This window comes from Desmodus rotundus, chromosome 9 (genome assembly GCF_022682495.2).
Source record: "Desmodus rotundus isolate HL8 chromosome 9, HLdesRot8A.1, whole genome shotgun sequence".
Classification (NCBI taxonomy): Eukaryota; Metazoa; Chordata; class Mammalia; order Chiroptera; family Phyllostomidae; genus Desmodus; species Desmodus rotundus.
In genome coordinates this window covers 113,092,304-113,113,841 of record NC_071395.1, presented here as the reverse complement: position 1 = coordinate 113,113,841, position 21,538 = coordinate 113,092,304, and the positions used below count along the sequence as shown (strand labels likewise).

The window sequence follows — 21,538 nt, the reverse complement described above, 5'->3', positions numbered from 1 at the left end:
CCCGGCAGCACGGTGGAGATGTTTATTCATGAGAGTTCTCATATCCACGCACACCGAGCCCACGTCAGCGCCGAGAACACAGGCACCCGGAGGCCTCGGGCAAGGCCCAGGCAGTTTAATGAGTTTCACTTATTCGATGAAAGTGTCAGCTTCACGACGGAGGAGACAGCACCGCTCAGCCCGCGCCCCACCCCGTCGCCGCCCGAGGCGAGGCTCACTCCTTGAACTTCCACTCCTGGCGGCACATGGGGCAGTGCTGCTGCACCTGCTGCGCGTTCAGCCACTTGAGGATGCAGTGCATGTGGAAGCAGTGGGAGCACTGGCCCCACACCAGCGGGCAGTCGTCGCCTGGCACCTTACCTGCGCGAGGACGGGGAGGGTGTGGGTCACACAGAGCACGCCAACAGCCGGGGGGGACCAAGGCAGGGACCCAGGACCCACGGGAGCCAGGGCCTCTTAGGGAAGGCAGGTTCAGGAATCAGGACTGGTTCCCAGGCCGGGCCACCCCCACCTGAAGGTCGGCATGCCCCTCTCCTGGTGGGAGCCACTCAGGGTGGCTCAGTGTCAGGAAGAGCCCTGGCCTGGCTCACAGCCCCTGACCACTGGCCTTCTAGGGCCCGGGCCCGTCGGCAGACACTGCGCGTCGTGGACACTAGACCTGCGACACCAGACTTCCATGTGACTACACCCCACAGCTGAGCAGGAGTCACTCCTCTCGCCAAGAGCAAGAGGCTGGGGCCTTGAGACCTTGAAGGTTCCTTCCCCAGGCAGCAGGGACCCAGTGCAACACCCAGGAGCGGGCCGAGGGGCCTGTCGCACGCTGGACGCGACCATGGTGCTGCCCGCCCCCCCCGACCCCTTCCCCTTTCCAGCCTGAAAGGCTCCCGCCTCCAAGGCCCAGGACGCCTGCTTCTGGCTTCCCACACCACACACCTAGACATGCTGCCTCCGTCGGGGGCCTGGGGCACAGAGGACGCCGAGGAACAGCTGTCCTGACCCCCAGAACCCAGGGGACCCGTCAGCCAGGCGCAGCCACAGCGCACAAGGACCTCCCCAGGTCCCCGAGGAGGGTCCCCACAGTCAGGGAGGAGTTGAAGCCTGCTCCCCTCACCCTCTTCTCCTAGGGATGCCTTCCTCCCACACACCCACCTAGGGGGCCCTCTACACCTTTCAAGCACTAGCTGTACCCAGATGTCACTGGTACACCACTGAGGAACCACACAGACAAGCCAGGGCCAGCTGAACAGGGGACATCTTCTCCAGGCAGCAGCTCCCTTTGCAACATGTGTCCTAAATACAGAGGACAGAAACTGCCTTTGGATGCCTGTGTCCAGGGGGCCAGGCCAGGTCCCCTGTGGTCCTGGTATCACTCCTGACATCAAGCACGGGGACACACGATTCTGCAGTGAGTCAGAGCAACAACACCCTGGCAAGTGATGCTCCGAGACCCCTCCTGGCGTCTCCCTGTGCAGAACCAGGAGCTGGGAGCTGCCTGCGCTCCCCTCCACCCTCACACAGGCTCTGCAGGCAGCCGGCTGCCCCATGGGACACCCAGCCTCCAGTCAGGGGGCGGGGCCACAGCTCTGCCTTATTTACTTGTTGGGGGCAGTGTTTCCCAACCTTTTTTTAAAAAACCCTTTCTGGTCCTAAAAAGTCCTCTTTATAAGGCCCTGGCCAGATAGTTTAGTTGGTTACCACGTCTTCCCAAAGCCAAGGACGCAAATCTCTGGTGTGGCTCAGTGAGCTAGGTGTCACCCAGCAAAGTGAAAGGGGGCCAGTTGGATTCCCCTTCAGGGCATGTGCCTGGCTTGCAGGGTCAGTCTTTGATTGGGGTGTGTACTGAGAGGCAACTGACTGATGTTTCTCTCTCTTTCTTTCTCCCTCCCTTCCCCCCTCTCTACAAACAGTCTTTTTAAAAAACATTTATTTTTTAGAGAGAGGGAAGGGAAGGAGGAAGAGAGACATCAATGCGTGGTTGCCTCTCACACGCCCCTCACTGGGGACCTGGCCCGAAACCCAGGCATGTGCCCTGACTGGGAATGGAACCAGCAACCCTCTGGTTCACAGGCCAGCGCTCAGTCCACTGAGCCACACCAGCCAGAGCAGTAAGTAATTATTTTAAAAACCCTTTCTCTGAGGCCCTGGCCAGGTAGTTCAGTTGGTTACAGTATGGTCCCCACGTGCCAAGGCTGCGAATCCCAGGTCCAGGCAAGTACAAAAAGCAACCGATTATTACAGAATAAGTAAGTGGAGCAGGTCCAAAGGTCAGACTCTAACCCTCCCCACCTTCTGCAGCTGGCAGGCGGTGAACGCAGAGACACGCCAGCTGCCCCCGCCCCAGCCCGCTGGGCTCTGCAGACCACCTACTCAGGCTCCCTAGCCTGCGTCAGCCAGGGGCACCACCCCAAAGCACTTTTCTTTTCAGAAGGTAACAATCCAATCTGCGCTTAGAAAGTTTCCAGTGCTTGCCCCAGGCTCCTTGTGGCACCCTCGGGGGAAACGAAATTTAAAACACATTGGATAAAACCTTGTGCTGCACTGTTCTCATCAAGTAAAACCAGATCAAGTAGAACCAATCAGTGCCTCCTAAGATTCCAGTCCCCAGCCTGATTACAGCAGGACGGATTAGCTCCGGAGTGAGACTTCCTGCTCAGCCCAGGTGAGAAGGTGAAGCCTAGAATGAAATGGTGTTTGCACTGAAATTCAGTGGTTTGCGTTTTGCCCAAGAAGTGAAGCCCTCTTATTCTGGGCGCTCACCCAGCCCCAAGAAGCCTGGTCACTCCCACGGCAGTGCAGGGCACCGTAGGACCCCCTGGCCCCAGAGGGAAAGCCTGACCCTTGCTTCTGCGTTATGTTCACTCGGGTTTGGCGTAAAACAACGCACTGGTGCAAAATCTGCTTTTGACCCAAATATACAGTAAAATATTTCTACTGTGCAGAACACACTGGGGACAAAGGAACCACAAAGAAGAAATCGAACAAAGCCTGATGGTAGGCGTTGTGCAAGGTAACAAATGCAGCAGCTTCCTAAAGGAGTCTGAGGTTGGAAAGTGAGTGAGGTCGAAGGAGGGCTGTTCTAGATGAAACAGCTAGGGGCGGAGCAGTGGAATGCACAGCCCTGTTGAGCCCACCCGAGAGCGACAAGACATGGGGACAGCTGGAGAGATACGAACCAGGCCTGAGAACGGGTGGCTACCCGGGGGGGAATGCTGCCCAAGTCGAGTGAAGTTAGGGTCGCGCGTGCACTGGGTGGGACGGGACACCCGTTTACCACTTACTTTAAAACGCTTCCGCAAAACCAGGAAGCAAACACAGAAACGCTCCTACTTGGACCCTGTGCTAGATGAGGGGGGCGGGGTGTCCTTACACAATTCCATTTTTTTTGTTCGAGAATTTTCAAATAAGAAGTTGCCACGTTCTTTGCCCCACGTGTTTCCCAGCCCAGTTTGATAACAAAAGGCTGCACTATTTTTCCTAACGAAACGTTTCCTGGCGTCTTTATATGAATAGGAACCCACATCTCCTGCCTCTTTTCGGCTAACTTTGCTTTAGGAACTTTGTGCGGGTGTTTCTAGGGAGCCGCCTCGGCCGGGCGAACTCGGGGGACACTCACAGTCCGGACAGCAGCCATTGAAGGCCATCCGGCAGATGCCGCAGTTCTCGTCATTGGCTACCCACAGCCAAGTGGCCACGCCGTTCCAGCATTTAATCTTCACCTTCATGGCGGCAGCGCCTGCGGGCGAGGGAAGAGATCGCCTGCTGCCCTGAGTCTGCGGAGCAACAGCACGCAGGCACCAGGCGAGGGTGCTGCCCGAGACAGTGTCCGCTCCGCGAAACCGCTTTAGCCGCCCAGAGGAGCAAGGGCGGCCGGGGACGAGATCGCCCGTGGGAACCCCGGGTGCCGCAGAGGCTCCGCACGCACTCCGGGCACCTGCAAAGAACGCCGCCACAGGGCGCGCTGACTTTCCTTAACAACTGCACAAATGTGCCGCACAGCACGTCATTGACTTGGGGGCGACAAACAGACGGAGCCCCCAAAGCCTCTCGCTAGGCGTCAGCCAGGAAACCGCCACTCCGCCGGGGTCGCCCGAGGTGAGAGGTGGAAAAAGCGGCGAGCCCCGCCCCCACGGCCGCACCCCGACCCACCCCCGCGCCCTCGCACCCAAGCCGTCTCAATCGCGCGCAGCCCCGCCCGCCTTCAGTTGGCAGCGCCAGCGCCCGCGCGGGAAGGTACAAAAACGACCGCGACAGCGGCCCGGCGCCTCGCAGCAGCGCCCGCCGAACCCAAAGCGCTAGCGCGCAGGCGCAGAGCAGCCCCCCACCGCGCCCTTAGCCAATCGGACGTCGCTCCGAGGACGCGGCCCCGGAAGACGCCGCGCAGCGTCGGAAGTGACGAGCCGGCGTGCTGACGCGCGGGCTTGAGCCGAGGCCGACTCCGCGCCCGCCATGGCCGACAAAATGGACATGTCCCTGGACGACATCATTAAGCTGAACCGGAGCCAGCGCGGCGGTCGCGGCGGGGGCCGGGGTCGAGGCCGGGCCGGCTCCCAGGGAGGCCGCGGCGGGGCGCAGGCTGCTGCACGAGTGAGCCGGGGCGGCGGGCCCATCCGGAACCGGGCGGCCCTAGCTCGCGGCGCGGCGGGCGGCGGCGGCAGGAACCGGCCGGCGCCCTACAGCAGGGTGAGTGCAGAGGCCCGCGGCGGGGGAGCGGGCCGGCGGGGTGGTGCGTGGCAGAGAAGGTGGAGGGCTGGGCTGAACCAGTGGGCGTGGGCGCCAGGCCGGGCGGGAAGGTCGCGCGCCGTCCGGGCCTGGGAGGCGGAGACCCTCTCCGCCTTTGTGTGGGCTGGGCGCCTGGCCTCGTGGCGGCGGGGTACGAGGGGACTCAGGGCGCGGGCTCATGGGCAGCGGGAAATTGGTTGGCGGGAACGGAGAAGTTGCGGGACTTGGGGTTTCTGCGCGGGCGGGAAGTCTAGGGCTTCAGGTCCCTCTCCGCACTTTCTTCCGGGCCCCGATGGGCGAGGGTCTTGCCGTGCCTTCGGGGGAGGGACAACCCTGGAATAAGACTCACGGGTCTGTGTCTGTTCTCGTGTTTTTTCCACTTTCTAGCCGAAACAACTTCCAGACAAGTGGCAACATGACCTTTTCGACAGTGGCTTTGGGGGAGGTGCCGGTGTGGAGACCGGCGGGAAGCTGCTGGTGTCCAATCTGGATTTTGGAGTGTCCGACGCTGATATTCAGGTGAGGGACGGGAGCTTCTCAGTCAGCAGTTCACCTGTGCAGAGTTGATGGTGCTGTTTGGGATGTGGCCCTGGACCCCTTTCCTCCTTAGGACAGTGAGCCCTCCCAGGCACCCAAGGGGCCACTGTCCCCCCTAAGGGGCTGCCGGAGTACCAGGCAGAGGTCCCGCTGGAGTCGAACCTGCGACAAGTAGGTCCGTTTGTGCTGGAAAAGGCCACCAACCTAGTCTGAGGAGCTGCTGCTCTTCATACTACAGCATCCTGTGAGTGAGCATCTCTGCCAGAGCTTCCTGTTCCTAGCGGGACGGAGTGGTCCGGTGTGAGTGGTTCCTGTGTCGGGCAGAGCTGGGCTGCTTGCTTGCTTGCTTGATTTTGTGGCCGTGGTCACGGTTTGTTGGGAGGAGAAAGACTGCTCTCGCAGAACTGGTGGCACAGGAGCCAGAGAGGGCACGTCTCCGGCTGCTTCCCCCAAGCCCTGTGTCCTGTCTGTGTCGCTTCACTTCCCACTACTCCCCAGGTCTCGTCAGGGGCCTGGTTTTCAAACCCAGTTTAGGATGAAGTCTTTTTTTTATTTTTTATTTTGATCAATTGAATCCCAAAGGCATTTAAATTTGTTCTCTGGTTAAGCGGTGACACCCTGGGGGTCAGTCCTGGAGATGGCCGGGTCCGGGTGCTGGGCCGTCCTGGGCTCAGCTTCCCAGCGCTCAGCTGTGGGAGGACAGAGCAAGGCCGGTGAGCACTCACAGTGTCTCAACACTTCTTTTAAGGTGGTTTCTGGCCTCCACTGGAAACCGCTTTTGGTGAACTCCACTTCCCGCTGTTGTGCCTGCGGCCGGAGTAGCCCCACACTCTGGGTTCCCTCTCCAACTCCCAGCCTGCCTGAGGTCAGGGCAGTTTCCATGGCAGCGCTTGACTTCAGACTTTGCCGCAGGCTTGAGTAGGAGGAGAGGGAAAGGTGAGCCAGAATCTGCCCTGGGGGAGGGGCTGGGTCAGGGCTCCCAAATCAGCGGGCCCTTAGCTGGTCCACATGTCGGAAGGCATCCCTTGTTCTGTGATCTTGGCCTTTGCTGATTGTTGGCATAGTCCTTGGGTGTGTTGTGACCTTTCCTTTGTTGGAGAAGATAGCGACTTCATTTCATGCCCTTGACTGACGGGCTTTGCAATCCTTTACCTGCATTGGGTACAGGTGTCAGGCCCCCAAGTCGGCCAGGGCTCTTAGGCCCATTGCTCCTGGAAGTTGCTGTCCCGCCTGTCCCACCCTCCCTACATTTCCCATGACCACCGTCCTGCCCCCGTGTGTCTGTCTGCCTCCCAGGGAAGTACCCTCAGAGTAGCTCACACGCCCAGGGACTGGCCCTGGGTCACCGTGAGGAAGACAGCTCTGCTGATGACAGCGTTCTCTGACTCCCAGGAGCTCTTTGCTGAGTTCGGGACGCTGAAGAAGGCAGCCGTGCACTACGACCGCTCCGGCCGCAGCCTGGGCACCGCTGACGTGCACTTCGAACGGAAAGCAGACGCCCTGAAGGCCATGAAACAGTACAACGGCGTCCCTTTGGACGGTGCGTTCAGGGCTGGGCCCAGGGGCCCGAGAGGCTGGCACACGTCCGTGCAGGAATGTGGCTAATCCCTCTGGCTGAGGGTGCTTTGCGTTCGCCCCCATGTCTCCCATTCTGCCACCTCTCATGCTGCCCCACACATCTGGACCAACCTCTTGTGAACCCCCATCCAGCAAGCTACATCCCTCCCCTCCTTCAGCCCCTTCCGAAAGACTCACTTCTGTGAAGCCTTCTCAGAACCTCACGTACCTCTCTGAGTGCGGGGCTGTAGTCGTAAAGACAAAGGTGACCCTTCTCCTTCTGTCAGGTCGCCAACACCTGTCCACCTGTGAGCAACACCCACCTGAACCAGACTGAGAACAGAGCGAGGTGCAGTCTGGTTGTTGCCGGACCCCTCTTGTCCCCCAACTCTGGGCGGCCAGGCCCGCTGCTTTGGCAGGAGTGTGGGAGACACCCGGGGCTGTCTGGCGCCTGCCGGGAGATGGTGCGGACCCCTGGCAGGGCTCAGACCCTGACGGCAGTGTGCCCTCTCTGTCTCCTGCCACAGGCCGCCCCATGAACATTCAGCTCGTCACGTCACAGATCGACACACAGCGCAGACCAGCACAGAGGTGAGTGCTAGGCGCCTGCGCGCAGCTGGCCTGGGGGTGCGGTGTCAGGCCTCGTGTGTGTGAGCGCACCCCCTTCTCCTCACCAGCGTAAACAGAGGCGGGATGATCAGAAACCGTGGCTCCGGAGGGTTCGGGGGTGGCGGCGGCACTCGGAGAGGCGCCCGCGGAGGCAGCCGGGGCAGAGGCAGGGGCACCGGCCGGAGTTCAAAGCAGCAGATCTCTGCAGAGGAGTTGGACGCCCAGCTGGACGCTTACAATGCGAGGGTGAGTCCTGGGTGGGGGCAGCTGGGGCTGGCCTGGACCGGGGAGGGGCGGGGGGCTCCTGGTGAGCGGGCATCTCTTTCTCCCGTTTCAGATGGACACCAGCTAGAGCACCGATGAGTCCGTGTATAGAACTGGGCCCAGACGTCTCATCCCTGCGCCTGCGGGTGGGCCGGGCCGGGCCGTGTGGCTGATGATGGATTTATTTCTTCTGTTTTAAAATAGGATTTAAAATTCATGTAAAGGTTTTTCTTTTTTTTTCCTTTTTTTTTTTTTTTTTTTTTAAATTCTGAGACAGACCTGTTTTGTACCGAGTTATTTTTGGGATAAACTTTACTGGTTGCTGTTGTGGGGGAGGGGCCTGCTCACCTCTGCCATAATAAACAGACGCGTGCGTAGACCTGGAGCTCTGGTCGTCCTCCGGCGGGGCCCTTGCCTGGGACTCCAGGAGGGAGGGGGGACCCGGGTGTGCAGGGAGCGGTCCTGCTGGCATCTGGCTTCCTGGCAGGCGTTCGGCATTAGTGGGGTTGTCTCTCCATCTGTTCTGCAGGCCCTGACCCCCTTGTTCTCCGGCCTGGTAGGTGGAGGACAGGCAGCAGTGGCCCCTCTATGCGTAGCCGCCTGTTCTCTGCCTGCACCATGAGGCACAGGGCGGCTGCCCCGGCTGCTGCCCAGGTCCTTGGGAACCTGGTATCAGCAGCTCTGACTCTGCAACGCTGTCCCCTCGTGGTGCTTGGCATGGGGTGTCCTCTTCTCGTTGCCTGTGGTGGTGGTGGCTGGTGGGAGCCAGCAGTGTCCTCTCTGATGTGCAGCGCGGGAGGGCTGGTGGCCACTCACCGCCCTCGGGGTGTGCAAAACAGGTCAGGACCACACTTGGAGTGTACTTCGGGGGGCTGAGGTCCTGTGGGAGTCAGTGCATGGAGGCCTGTGTGCAGCCCCTTCTGGTCTCCCACTGCCCCCTCTGGAGGGTGTGGCTATGGGCTACGCAGTTCTTCCTACAGCCCTGCCAGAGCTGAGGGTCCTGTTCTGTGGCCACAGCCCATCCCGGGGAGGGCGAGAGGGTCAGCCCTTGGTGCCTGATGGCAGGCTGTGCAGAAGGTGGCGACAGCCTTTGAGAACAGGTCCTGGGGAGGGCTGACTGGAGAGTGGAGCTCCAGAGTCCACCCCCCCAGCCTTCCAGCTGGGACCAGAGCGTGTGGCAGTGGCAGTGGGCAGGCGCATCCACACCTGCTCTTCCTGGCCTCTCCCGGGAGGCCGCCTGCAGCTCAGGTGGCTCCCAGTTCCCCCCAGGGCTGCAGGGAGCTACACACGAGTGTGACAGAGGGCAGCCTTTCAACTGTGGGCTGCAGCAATGTTGGCCTGCGCCTCACTAGCACTGAGCAGCCCTCAGGAAGTCAGACACCTTGCTTCAGCTGCTGTGGCCCAAGGGGTGGATGTGGGAGGGGTCAGGCCACCCAGCAGGGCGAGTGTGTCCCTGCAGAGGTGGCCTTGGGCTGAGCAGGCACAGGCCCGGTGGGGAGGCCGCCTTCGAAGCATGTGGACAGGTCGGGCAGGGTGGCTGTGTTCCCGCTGTCTAGAAGCTGACATTCACACTGGCACAGTGCTGTCACCTAACCAGAGACCGCACTCACTCTCAGCCAGTGTCCCAGTCAGTGGGGTGTTAAAGGCTTTTCCTGGCCCACGTGGAGAAGGGTGCCGAGTCACTTTGGAAAGTCAGTGCCACGGGCCTTGTCTGACTCCAGGACCTGGTGCATTGCATCCCGGGGGGCACACGGTGACATGCTCATCTGTCCTTCCTGGTGTGAGCTCCTCCTTTCTTGCAGGGGGAGCCGCCAGTCTTCTCTGCTGTGAGGCAGACACGCTCCCCTTCGTAACCCACAAACGTGTGGGGCAGCACCTTTGAAACAAGAGTGATCCCGTGTCTCCAGTGCTGCCTGTGAACTGAGCCCCTGCAGTGCAGGGTTAGGGGTGGAGTGTTTGCATTCCCCTCTGCCCTTCGGCAGCAGTCAGAGCTCGCTCTGGATGGAGCAGCCCCTCCCCGCCCACTGTGGACTGCTTGTGCCAACACAGGGTGACTCTTTAGTGGTTTTGAGTCACCCTCTGTTAACTGCCGTTCATGCTGTTTCGGCTCTGACTGTGGGGAGCTCCTGAGGGCCGCCCCACACCTTTTGCACTTGCCATGTCCTTTCTAAAGCACTTCTGACCATCCGGCGCCTTGAGAGGCCCCGGGCTGGCCCTTCCCAGGCTCCTCTGGGAGATGAATTCAGCCGCCCAGGCCCCGGGCACCCTGTGAGTGCCTCATGCCCAGGCCACTGTTGCCACAGCCCTCAGGACAGAGCCCGGAGACCACAGACTGGGTCCTGCGGGCACGCCCTCTGCTGCCTCTCTCCAGCTGTGTGCACACGCTGAGGACACATGCCCGCATCCCTGCCTCGCACTCGTCCCCACCCTCGCTGGGGACAAACCTGGCTCTCGCGGTCCATGCACGTGGGCTCCTGCAGCCCTGCGGGATGCAGCACCAGGTCAGCTCCTCCTGGGCCGAGCCGCCTGCAGGGGAAGGCCTGGTCCCCAGAGCTGTGGCCCTGAGCCTTGCCTCTTCTGTGGGTTTGTGCTGGAGTCAGGCTCCTCCGTATGGCCTGTGTCCGCATGTGGCTTCCCTGCATCCCCTGCTGTTTCATTGCTTGTAATTTCCATGTATTACTTGTTCTCAAGTTAGTGACGGTTTTACGATTCACATTCATTAGCCATCATTATTAATGAGTCACCTGACGATTATGGACTGTTTGGGGGAAATAGCAATAAATAATGCACCCTCAAAGATTTCAGTGTAAAAATAAAACCAGAAGGTAATCTCTTTAACTTCAGTCTCTTAACTGCATCACTGTCTGTGATCATGTAGCCTGAGCTAGGACTGAGTTACTTTTTATGCTGTCTATACTTGTTGTAGAAACGAACTGTGAAATGTTTTAGCATACTAATTGTGAATTAATACCTGTAAAAACCCACGTGAGCACACCAGTAACACTCAGGATTTCATAATGACACTTAAGAATGTCTGACGTTCACCTTTGGAGGTTCCTTGCTCACTAATTCATCCTAAAAATTGGCAAATAACCAGAAAGTACCAAACTTTTTTCGTTACAAACTATTTGGAAATAATTAAATCAGTGGTGACAAGATTTTTTTAAAGAATTCTAGCTAAAAAATGCCAACGAATTAGAACACAAGCATTGTGGCAGGGGTGGGAGCTCTGTACCCCGTCCCCCCCCCTCACCCCGCCCCTGTGCATTTCTTGCCTCTGGCTGTTCCTGGGCCGAGTTGTTCAGAGTGCACTGGTGATCTTAAGTAAACAGCGTTTCTGAGTTGTGGGAGTTGTTTCAGCAGATTTTGACCCTGAGGGGGCAGTCCTAGAAGCCCTCCAACGTGTGGCCTGCTGGCAAACGTGGGTAGCTGGGGGACCCCGCCGTGGCTGGCGTCTGTGGTCCACAGGCCACCCGCATGTGGCCTGGCTGAGCACCAACATTCAGCCTTTGCTTGGCTGAAGGACTCCGCCCGCCCTGCGCTCACGAGAGCCTGGCTGAGCTCCTTGGGCCCACGGCTGTGAGCGGGCTGGCGCTCAGTCACAGCCACTGCTCCGGTGTGTTTGCCACGGAGAGTCAGACACCAGGCCAGGTGCACTAATGGTACTGTGACCCCAGAAAGGACTTTTCCCTTAGACAGGAGTCCGGGCTGAGACGTCTCCGGTGGAAAGGCTGTCTGAGGTTTGCTTCAGACTGGCACACAGAGCAGTCATCCACCAGCTGAAAACCCTCCAAGCCGCGCGCCAGGGCCACAGGGGCTCACGACACCATTCTTTCCGCTTCGGTGCCTGCCCTGCGCTGCCCCAGTCCTCGCGCCCTGTGGCTCCCTCTCACACCAGCCCAGGACAGGCTGTGTGGCCAGCACCACAGGGAAGGTGGGTGGCGCAGCACTTCTGAGGTCACATCGTGGGACTCTGCAGCCTTGTCTGGAGCACTTGCCGTTCCCATCTCTCGATCTGTCTGTCCGTCTAAGCCTCCTGCCCACAGGGGTGCTTGGGCTTGGAGTTGAGCTGGTCTTGGAGACCATGGCTGTGGCCAACAGTTTGACCACAGCCCCATGAGAGACCCAAAGCCAGACCACTAAGCCACTAAGCTGCTTCCTGACCCTCAGAAACGGCGGGGAGAATAAATGGTGGTTGAGTTACCGGCCCTAGAGAGAGGAGGGGGGGGGGAGGAGCAGAGAGAAGCCCCGGTGTGTGAGAGCGAGGATGACCAGCCCCTCCCGTTCGCGCCCCAGCAGACCGGGCACCGAGCCTGCGACCCAGGCCTGTGCCCGGATGGGGAATGACCCCTGCGGCCTCCCAGGTCGCAGGACGGCACCCCAGCCCACTGAGCCCCACCGGCCGGGCCTGGTGGTGGCTTCAAGCATCAAGCAGATAAGCGCCGGGGCCTTATCTTGCTTTTACACAGTGACAGTCCCTAGGAACTACACATTCCACACGCTCTGCAGGCCTCTGGCTCCTTGAGGCCCTGGGGCTGCCTCGGAGCAGACCCATGCAGGGGACACTCCCAGGGACAGGCTTCAGGAGCAGCGTACTGAGCACCCGACTGGCGGCCAACTGCACTTCCTGCATGGGATCCCGACAGTGACTCCTAGTTACAGAAAACTCACAAATACGCCTTAAAAACTGAGACATTCCTGAAGGGTAACAGGTCTCTGCTTTGCGTCGCTCAGTCGCCCAGAACGCTCCCCTTCGCAGGGGGTGTGGGTGCGTCTGCCCGGGCTCCTTACCAGGCAGGGTGGGCTAGACAGAAGGAAGGCCCCACCTCCGTGGGGTTTAAGGGTCACTGAAAGAGGCATTAGCCATGTGCACATTATTACAATCCCACAGGCACCGGAGTGCAGCAGGGGAGCTCCTCCCCAGGGCCCTGTGTGGAGCTTGGGCCCCACACCACGGAGTGCCAAGCTGGAGTCTGGGGAGGGTGGGCTCGGCCAGGTGAGCTGCGTCTCATGAAGCCCCTCCCGGTGTTACAGATGTTTCTCTGTTTGGTGTGTGGGCAAACGCCTGACATCTTGGAATGACCGGAACGTGGAAACAGAGATGCGGAGGCCTGGTGAAGATCCTGGAAACAACTGAGTCACCTGTGCCAGCAGCTTCCAAAGTCACTGGGGGCAAGGCCTTCCCCAGGGACAGGTTTCCCTGAGTGTGCTGAGCCCAAGGACGTGACTTGTCTGGAAGGAAACGTCATGCGACAGGCGGATGGCCACAGACTCTGCAGGCGGCCCTGCCGCTGAGCCTTGTTCTTCGCAGGGGGTAGCGGGGGACAGGGCCACATAGGGAGAGGGGTGTGAAGAAGACAAGGTGAAGTCAGTGTGGCTCCGCCGACTTAAAATGGAGTCCGGACAGTGTCGAGCAGACCAAGTGGGCTGAGCACGAGTGACAGGTTTCATTTCACCACCCTGAGGGCTTCCACCTGTGACCTTCCTGCGGTGCGTCCCGGAGAGTCGCGTCAACCCTACAGACAGCCCTGCGAAGGGCTCAGGGGAGTCACATGCAAGTTGGGACCCCTGCGGGCCTGCACAACCGCCTACCCTATCAGGCCCCATCTACAGGCTAAGAATGCAGGACCGGTCCTTTCCCGGGAACGTGCCTTTTACTATGACAATGCTTGGCTTTTCTTTCTTCTCTGGGACACTCTGGCCACGGTAATTGTGTCTGCGGTCGGCGACCCCGAGCCCCTTGGGGAAATCTTTGCCACTTCTTTCACGCCAGATCCTTCTAAGGCTTGGGTTGACCAGACACCTGGAGAGACCCGGCCCTGGGCCTTCAACAGGCGGGACCTGCGGGCATCCTGGGAGTGGTCAGTGCAAACTCGAAGGGATGTCCTCTGGGGACTCCCGGGAGAGCGGGACAATGGTGGCAGGTGGAAGGGCAGCCGTCGCTGGCCCGTGCGGGCCTCGGGTGGGCCCGGCCGAACGCGTGGCTGCACGGTCCGCTGGTCCCCGCACGTAGGCCGTGAGCCTGCACCGGGCGACGTCTCCGCGCGTTACTGGCGGCTGACAGCATCTCGTCGAAACGCCGCGACGTCCAGGTGGGGCGCACGCAAGGCTGTGACTGCCTCGTTCCACGAAAGTCTGAGCCGTGGGGTCCCGGGGGCCGTAAAGCTCCCGCAGCAAAGGGTACACACCTCCGAACCGACCGGCTCTCGAAGGCAACCAGACACTCCGCACCGCCCACGCGGGACGCGCCCACAGGGCAGGCCCCACAAGATGGCGGCCGCGCATGCGCCCCTGTCAGCCCGCCCGGCGCGAGCGGAAGTCGCGTGACCCCGGAAGTGGCCGGTCGGGCGCGCGCGGGCGGGGCACCGACGTTCGTCATTTCGTGCGGGAGGGAGTGCGAGCGCGGTGCAGTCGAGCCTCCGGTGAGCGCCAGGGGCGGCGGCGGCGGGGCGGCAGCGGCGGCGGGGAGGCGGGGCGGAGGCCGAGACTTTGTCCGCCCCGCGCGCCGGGGGAGGAATCGGCGCCAAGCGGGGGCGGCGGTGACAGCGGGCGGTGGCTCAAGTGCAGGGCGGGTCCCCGGCGCAGTGGCTTCCACGTGGGGGTGGGGGGCGCAGGCCCGGGGCCGACCGGGTACAGGAGTCCTTTGTGGCCGCGCTCGTGCCCCGCGGCGCCCCAACCCCGCCAGTGCGCGTGGACGGAGACCAGGCCCGACGCCCCTCCCTAGGCGGAGGCGCACCCAGCCTCTGGCCATCCCCGAGCGCCGCACCCCACCCCGCCCCGCGCCCGGCCCAGATTGCGGGGCCTTGCGGAAGTGCGGAGCTGCGGCTTCGCACTGGTAGGATCCTGTCGCCCGCGGCCTCACTTGGTGGCGTTAGGGTGTGAGCCTTCTAGAGGAATTCCGGAGAAAGCGGCTGGGAGGCCGGGAAGAGCGGGCGCGTCCGTCACGCCTGCAAACGGCCGTTCCGCTCGCACGGGGTGCCCAGCGGCCTTTTGTGGGATCTGGTAACGCGTACAGGGCCGGGCTGCCAGGCTGGGGGACAGGCGTTGGTTACCTACCCGCAGCAGCCGGCGGTCTGCGGTTTGCTGGGCCCTGACCCGACTTGCACAGGCCAGACGGATGTGAGGGGTTTCAGATACTCCCTCAGGGATTTCAGAGGGGCCAGGAGGGGGCGGACCTCAGCCTTATGCAGCTCTAAATGCTCCTGCACCAGGGTCCATAAAGAGAGTCCCGGGAATACCCAGCCCCTGCAGCAGTTCCCAGCTCCAGGTCACCAACCCTCCCAATCTGAGAGAACCTGGGCAGACACTGTGGGTCCCCGTGTCCTGTGGGACTCAAACTGGCCCTGTTACCTGTGTTTTGTACAGAGACTTTGCTTGCCGGCTAGGACAGCAGGGTCCAAGGGGCATCCCTGGTCACGGAGAAGCTTCCTGGTCTAGCAGGAGGGGTCCTCGGGGGTGAGGGCCTGGGCAACTTAGAGCAGCAGAACTTGAGATTTTTCCATGGGGGCCCAGCCAGCTGGCGGGGACTGGGGTTGGAGCTGCCTCCTCCCTGGAAGGAGGGGAGGGGAGTTGTGCGTGGTCTGCGGAGCAGGCGGCAGGGCCTCTTCAGTCCCGGGCTGCGTGCTTTGTGTGGCCCCTCTGGGCCTGGGAAGCCTGTGTTGGGCCCTGTGACAGGCTCTGGCTGCAGCTGCCCTCCTGCTCCAGAAGGTGCCCCGCCCCTTAGACACAGAGAAGGGGCCTGGCCTGTGGAGGCCCCTTTGACACAGCCTGCACTTGGTGGCTGCAGGGCCCACCAAGGGCTGAGGGAAGGGGGACACTGGGGGTCCCTCTAGGCCACCACAGTGCACCACTCCCACAGGTGTCCCAGACCAGCTAGAGGTGAGCATGGCTGAGCAGGAGCCCACGGCTGAGCAGCTGGCGCAGATTGCCGCAGAGAACGAGGAGGATGAGCACTCGGTCAACTACAAGCCCCCGGCCCAGAAGAGCATCCAGGAGCTCCAGGAGCTGGACAAGGACGATGAGAGTCTGCGCAAGTACAAGGAGGCCCTGCTGGGCCGGGTGGCCGTGTCTGCTGGTGAGTGGGCTGGCGGGGTGCTGAGGCGGCGCCCGCCCCTCTTCTCCGGTCCTGCTGCTGCTCCTGCTGATGGCAGCAAGTTGGATACTTGAGGTGGGAGTCCCAGGGGGTGGAGCTCTAATCTGCTGTCACTCCGCAGACCCCAACGTCCCCAACGTCATTGTGACCCGCCTGACTCTGGTGTGTAGCAGTGCCCCCGGCCCCCTGGAGCTGGACCTGACAGGTGGGTGGTACCCCTAGGTCCCTGGCCTAGGCTGCCTGACTCCTTATTAGCTCCCTTAAAAAGTTTCCTGGAGAGCTGGCGCCCTCTCGTGGGCAACGCAAGAAGTGCAGCCAAGTGGTCTTGGAAGGCATTGGCTTTGGAGAGGTCTGAGTCAGGTGGGGGGAGTGGAAGGGGCAGTCACAGAGGGGAGCCGGCGGGGGCGGGGGGCAAACCTCTTACTGTGATGTCCTCCCAAACCCAGGTGACTTGGAGGCCTTCAAGAAGCAGTCGTTTGTGCTGAAGGAGGGTGTAGAATACCGGATAAAGATCTCCTTCCGGGTAAGTCGGAGGCACTGGGAGGGACCCGGAGGGGGCCAGAGCGCCCCACTGAGCCCCACTTGGGGACTCTCCCTGCAGGTGAACCGAGAGATCGTGTCTGGCATGAAGTACATCCAACACACATACCGGAAAGGCGTCAAGAGTGAGTGAGGGTGGGCGCCAGCCTGCACTTGGCCAGCCTGTGGGGCGGGGTGGAGTGCAGGTGGCCACCCAGGTCAGACCTGGGAGGGAGAGGGGAGAGGCGGAGTGTGCCCTTCCCATGCTCTGCCTGCTGACCGCCACCTCCCTGCGCTGCAGTCGACAAGACTGACTACATGGTGGGGAGCTACGGGCCCCGGGCCGAGGAGTACGAGTTCCTCACCCCCATGGAGGAGGCGCCCAAGGGCATGCTGGCTCGAGGCAGCTACAACATCAAGTCCCGCTTCACAGACGACGACAAGACGGACCACCTGTCCTGGGAGTGGAACCTCACCATCAAAAAGGATTGGAAGGACTGAGCCTGGCCCGGGAGGCGGGCAGGGAGGACAGACAGAGGGATGTGTGCGACCCCCACCCCCACCCCACCCCACCCCCATACCAAAGTGCTGACGGGGCCCCACCCATGCTGCCGTCATTCCCTGGTCTGCCTCCCCCCAGCCCCCAGGCCCCAGCCTCCTGGGTAGTCTAGTGTTGCTGCTGCTTCCACCTGTGCTGTGGGGGTGGAGGCGGAGGCTGCAGTTCATGCCTCCTCTCCCACCCCAGATCCCTCCAGGGCCCCCCCACTTGTCCTCACCCGACCAGAGGCCCTAGCTTTCGTGAGTGGGGTGCTCAGGTACCCCTGGGCCTCTGCGGTGGTTCTGTTCCCTCCTCCAGGGTGCGGGGGGGGGGGCGCATGATGCAGGGCCTGGGGGGCCGGGCGCCCTCCCGCTTCCACCCCCCATGGTCAGTTCACCCATTGCTGTCTGTACCCGTCTAACCATGATGCCTTAACATGTGGAACGTGTGCTGTGGGGGCCGTCGCTAACCTCTAACCCCTGTGTCTGCATGAGCATGTGGTCTCCCCCGGTTCCCGCCGCCCCATCCGCAGTCCCCGTGGCTGGGGAGGTGTGGGACATGCTGCTGCTGTTCCCGGCCTGCCAGGCCTGGCCAGCCCCTTCCCTTCCCCTCTCCCAGCCAGGCTGTGGGGGACAGCTCCAGGGGCTTGGAGAAAGCCGAATTGCCAAAACTCAAGTGGCCTCCAGTCCCATCTGAGAGTCTGGGTGACCTACGCCTTTGCTTTCTCTGTCCCAGTGAGCAGCACCCAGACCCAGAGACCATGGCCCCAACAAAGAGCCCTCGGCAGACAAAGCCAGCGGCCGAGCCTTACTTGTCCCACCTGGGCCCGCTGGCCTGGAGTGGCGTGCCTGGCCTGCCAGTATTTATTGCCTCCACCTGTGCCGTCCTCTGGGCTAGCTGGCCTGCCACCTCTGCCCCCAGGCTCCAAGCCACCATCCTGGGCAGGCCCTCCCTGGACCCAGCCAGGACAACTGTGGGACCAAGCGTGTGTGGTCGGGGCTGCCCCAGTGCCTCCCTCCCAGTTCAGGCCCGGGCTGGGGTACACAGGAACCCGTCCCTGCTTCTCCTCTTCTGACCGGGAAATAAACTCCCCTGAAGGAGCCAAGGTGTCTGCTGCTTGTCTCTGGGCAGGGAACAAGGGCAGGGCCCATTCCTTTGTGGTCCCCAGGGGCAAGGTGTGGCTGCCCCTGCCCTGCCCTGCCCTACTTGAAAGATTTAAAGCCCTGCTTAAGCCCACTCAGCCAGAAGTGCCCTGTGGGTGGTTCAGACCTGGAAACTCCCCAAAGGACCAAGGATCCAGTGGGGGGTGGGGTACACGGCTCAGGTCACAATCCAGGTGACTGGTCTTCAAGCCCCTGAACCCACCTTCTGGTCTCAGAGGAAATACCCCCAACCCCAAACACTGGGAATAACTTGCTGGAGACAAAGCTGCAGGAGAAACAATACTTGGGAACCAAAGGGGCAGCCAGTGCCGGGAAACCTGCACCCCTGAGCTGTGGAACTCGAGGCCGGGGTGCGAGAGTGGGCAGGGGGGTGGCAAAGGTGGAATGGGGAGGGTAGAAATGGTGCCTCCAGCTGGCCCTCACCAGCTCTGGGGTGGAAAAGTGCCGATGGGAAACCTGAGCTCCAGGCAGGGTGGCTCCAGAAACTCCTTTTGCTGGACTGACTTGAGTTTTGAAGTCTGCCCTTTCTGTGGTCTTGAGCCGGTCAAATTGGTTCTGTGTTACCTAGGCTGGGGACCAGGACGTTGCTGCCCTGGCCACCCACTCCAGCCTGCTCCTCTTCCTAGTGCTTATTAGGTGAGCCCTGCCCGCAGGGGCAGGCTCGGAGATGCTCTCTTGCTCCACAGGTCAGTGGCCACAGGCCCGAGCCAGGATGGCTCCCACAGGGCTGGTCACCTCCAACTTCACCGGGGCCCCTATGGGATCCTACAGGCTGGGTCCTGTGCTGGCTGACAGGACAAAAGGACACTTCCTGCAGCCGCTGGCCCAGACACAGGCCAAGAGCAGCCCCAGGAAGCAGCCTGGGCCTCTGGCTCTCAGTCCACAGAGGTGAGGACCCTTCTGGGCCTCTCCCAGAGCTGCCTGCCCCAGACCCAGTGGGACAGACTTGGGCAGGGAGGCCCTAAGATTGCCAGTTCAGGCCTCGTCCACTGAAGTCAGATGCAGCCACCTGGACACCCGAGTCCCTGCCTCTGGAGAGGCCAGGCTCGGGCAACCTGTGAGTTGGCGGTTCAGCTTCTTGGGCGAGGGTCTTGTGAGGCTCCATCAGGCCAAAAGCTCCTCTATTTTTGTTCCTTGATTTTTTTCGGCTTTCAGTAGCCATGTGAACTCAGACCCCAAATGCCAAGTTGTACAGGCACAATGCCAACAACCAGGACTTTGTTCTGGCTCCTCCCCCGGTGCAGGGCAACATGAGGTGGCACCTATAGAACCTGCATGACGTGTCTCTCAGGTCCCAAGTCTAACGTGATCTTCCTGGTTGCACCCTGACCCCGTCCAACCTGGTGCTCCTAGGCCTAGCCTCCCCACCGCAGTGAGCAAGAGCCTGTGGTCACCTCCCAAGCTTCTGCTTCCCCAGCCACCCCCAGATGGACCCTTCTTCCACTAAGGGGGTTCCCATTAGTCACCAGATTAGGGCCCTCTACAAGACCACCTAATCACCAGTCACTGAGACTGAAGAGAATCTTCTCCATGCCAAGCATGGTCCACTCTGCACTCGAGGCCCATGTCAGAGGTCCACCAGGGCCACACTTCCCAGGGCTGCTCCCACCAGGCCCAAGTGTGCCAGAGACAAAGTCCCCACCCCCAATGCAGAGGACCTGCAGGCAGGAGCTGTCCCTTGGCAGCCAGGTGAGCACTCTCTGAGTGTCCACCAGCCTGCTGGTCACCTCTCAGTGTCTCCAACCCAACTGTGGGTGAGAAAGGAACGGTTTCATCCTGAGGACTATTTTTGAGAGTATTTATCGAAACACCTAAACGCTCAAGAGTTCAACCTATGTTTAATGGGCACTTTCTCTGGGCATGAGACTCCTGGGGGACATCCTGAAGCAGCTGTGCCAGTCCAGTGAGATGTCACAGCCCCAGCCACGAGGGGGGTGGCCCCGACCTCCAAAGGCACTTCCAATTCAGGGCCAGAGCACAAGGGGGAACTGCAGCCCTCCCTCCCCTAGGGGTGAGGCCTGCTGAGGTACTCGGTGAACCTGGCTGTGTCTTGAGGGCTGGACACAGCTCCAGAGCTCCCTCACCCAGCTAGTGACCATCCACCCGAGACAAGATCTCAGGCCTCCCCCAGCTTTGAGAACCCACTTTGCTGCACGAGGCCAATACAAGCCGCGCAGAGATATGGTACAATGTCCCTCATTTCAGGTCCCAAACTGTGGTCTATAAAACCAGGTCATTGCAACCACAGCAGCTTTGGGAGTTGGAGCAGCGGAGAGGAAATCCCCACCTGTGCCCCACAGAGCTGCAGTGGAGGCAAATGCTCGTAGCCCTTCTATGCAGAAAGTTCCAGCTCCTGTGAAGTCACCCCTGGGAAGCAGGCAGGTACCCCAGCAGGTACAGCCACTTCGGGGTGACCCTTCTCTACTGGAAGTAGGGGAAGGAAGCCGGTTGTGACCTTTATCAATTGGTCTTCTAGTTGAAGGAGCCCCACATAGCAGAGAGCAACGTATTAACAAGTGCAAACTCTCAAAAGTAGGAAAGCATCTTGTTTTTGTTTCCCCATTTCTGAAATCAGGACGTCAGTCAATGTGTACATTTAATGTGGGAGTGTTTCCTCTTCCCCCGACGTTATTAAATTAATGAGTCTTAAAGCGGCGGCAGTTCACAAAGGAGGAAGTGACTACAAATAAAGGGGAAAGCTTCTGAAGTGGTGGAAAGGGGTGAAGGCGGTGAGCACCGAGGAGCGGATCCCCCTAAAGCCCATCGTTTAGCAGAATATGCGAGCTACGTGTTATTTTAAATTTCCGCGGAGCCATGTTAAAAAAAAAAATAAACACACCTCGATATGTCAATATAAAGATCACTAACGGAATATCGTGTGACCCTTTCCCCGTACTACCCCGATCCAGTGTGCATTAAATTCAGGGCCCGTCTCACACCGGCGGTCGGTACACTGCCTTGGTGGCAGTGGCGACCACCCGTTGCACAGCGCGCGTCGGGAGAGAGCTGCGTGCGGCCCGCCCTACTTCTGCTGCTACTCAGCGCCCGAGATGCCTTCCGAGGCCTCGGCAGCCGAGGGGAAGGGAGAGTGTAGTCCATGGGGCCTTTCGCCCGCGCGGGCGCCAGAGTCCTCTCCGCCCGCTGCAGGCTCCAGCACTTGCGCAACATCTGCGCGGGGCCAAGGGTCCATTTCCTCGTTTCTGGACCTTTAGGAGGACCAGCCTAATTTCTTCCGCCTCGCTCCGCGCAAGTCCCGCAGCCCACCCTGTCCCACCGGCCGCGGCCGGGAGCGCCCCGGACCGCCAAGGCCGGCGAGCTGCGAGCCGCATCCCACCTCGAGACGCCCCAAGGCGCGAGCCTCAAAAGTCTCACGAGTCTCACGCGCGCCGGAAGTGGCGTCAGCCCAGGAGCCGGAGGGCGGTGCCAGTCACGGATACGCGGTCCAGTAAGAATGCAACACGCGGGGTTTCGGATGCACAGGCGCAGCTCCGCCCCTCGACGGGTGCTCCGCCCCACTGCCACGTTTGACGAAAGATTGCT

The 21,538-nt window shown here is 61.0% G+C and overlaps 3 protein-coding genes across 6 annotated transcripts; 2 read left to right on the top strand and 1 right to left on the bottom strand.

The window, feature by feature from the left end:
- Positions 1-100: 100 nt before the first annotated feature.
- On the bottom strand, positions 101-4,298 carry ANAPC11 (anaphase promoting complex subunit 11). 2 transcript variants are annotated; one of them, XM_053910671.1, is made up of 3 exons: positions 4,163-4,298; positions 3,614-3,733; positions 101-360 (listed from the first exon to the last, which is right to left on the bottom strand). In XM_053910671.1, exons 2-3 carry the CDS (start codon positions 3,720-3,722, stop codon positions 215-217), a joined length of 255 nt encoding a protein of 84 aa, XP_053766646.1. In that variant the 5' UTR covers positions 3,723-3,733; positions 4,163-4,298; the 3' UTR covers positions 101-214. The 2 variants fall into 2 exon arrangements, with proteins under 2 accessions (XP_053766646.1, XP_024409567.1); XM_024553799.3 differs by lacking the exon at positions 4,163-4,298 and adding an exon at positions 3,932-4,115.
- ALYREF (Aly/REF export factor) lies at positions 4,297-8,085 on the top strand. Its single transcript, XM_053910668.1, has 6 exons — positions 4,297-4,680; positions 5,107-5,238; positions 6,649-6,796; positions 7,341-7,404; positions 7,491-7,668; positions 7,760-8,085. The coding sequence occupies exons 1-6, from the start codon at positions 4,447-4,449 to the stop codon at positions 7,772-7,774; spliced, it is 771 nt and encodes a 256-aa protein (XP_053766643.1). The 5' UTR covers positions 4,297-4,446; the 3' UTR covers positions 7,775-8,085.
- A 5,896-nt stretch (positions 8,086-13,981) lies between these two features.
- ARHGDIA (Rho GDP dissociation inhibitor alpha) lies at positions 13,982-17,936 on the top strand. Of its 3 annotated transcripts, none has more exons than XM_053910667.2 (6): positions 13,982-14,108; positions 15,545-15,760; positions 15,900-15,983; positions 16,225-16,301; positions 16,380-16,443; positions 16,599-17,936. In XM_053910667.2, exons 2-6 carry the CDS (start codon positions 15,571-15,573, stop codon positions 16,796-16,798), a joined length of 615 nt encoding a protein of 204 aa, XP_053766642.1. In that variant the 5' UTR covers positions 13,982-14,108; positions 15,545-15,570; the 3' UTR covers positions 16,799-17,936. The 3 variants fall into 3 exon arrangements, with proteins under 3 accessions (XP_053766642.1, XP_024409563.2, XP_045046195.2); XM_024553795.4 differs by lacking the exon at positions 13,982-14,108 and adding an exon at positions 14,183-14,521; XM_045190260.2 differs by lacking the exon at positions 13,982-14,108 and adding an exon at positions 14,534-14,688.
- Positions 17,937-21,538: the final 3,602 nt, after the last annotated feature.

Excerpts from the sequence above, each read along its gene's own strand:
- ANAPC11 (XM_053910671.1), bottom strand. The coding sequence starts at position 3,722 with ATGAAGGTGAAGATTAAATGCTGGAACGGCGTGGCCACTTGGCTGTGG. Across the intron at positions 361-3,613 it reads CAATGGCTGCTGTCCGGACT|GTAAGGTGCCAGGCGACGAC; the intron begins GTGAGTGTCCCC and ends GTCCTCGCGCAG.
- ALYREF (XM_053910668.1), top strand. The coding sequence starts at position 4,447 with ATGGCCGACAAAATGGACATGTCCCTGGACGACATCATTAAGCTGAAC. Across the intron at positions 5,239-6,648 it reads TGTCCGACGCTGATATTCAG|GAGCTCTTTGCTGAGTTCGG; the intron begins GTGAGGGACGGG and ends TCTGACTCCCAG. Across the intron at positions 6,797-7,340 it reads CAACGGCGTCCCTTTGGACG|GCCGCCCCATGAACATTCAG; the intron begins GTGCGTTCAGGG and ends CTCCTGCCACAG.
- ARHGDIA (XM_053910667.2), top strand. The coding sequence starts at position 15,571 with ATGGCTGAGCAGGAGCCCACGGCTGAGCAGCTGGCGCAGATTGCCGCA. Across the intron at positions 15,984-16,224 it reads CCTGGAGCTGGACCTGACAG|GTGACTTGGAGGCCTTCAAG; the intron begins GTGGGTGGTACC and ends TCCCAAACCCAG. Across the intron at positions 16,444-16,598 it reads ATACCGGAAAGGCGTCAAGA|TCGACAAGACTGACTACATG; the intron begins GTGAGTGAGGGT and ends CCTGCGCTGCAG.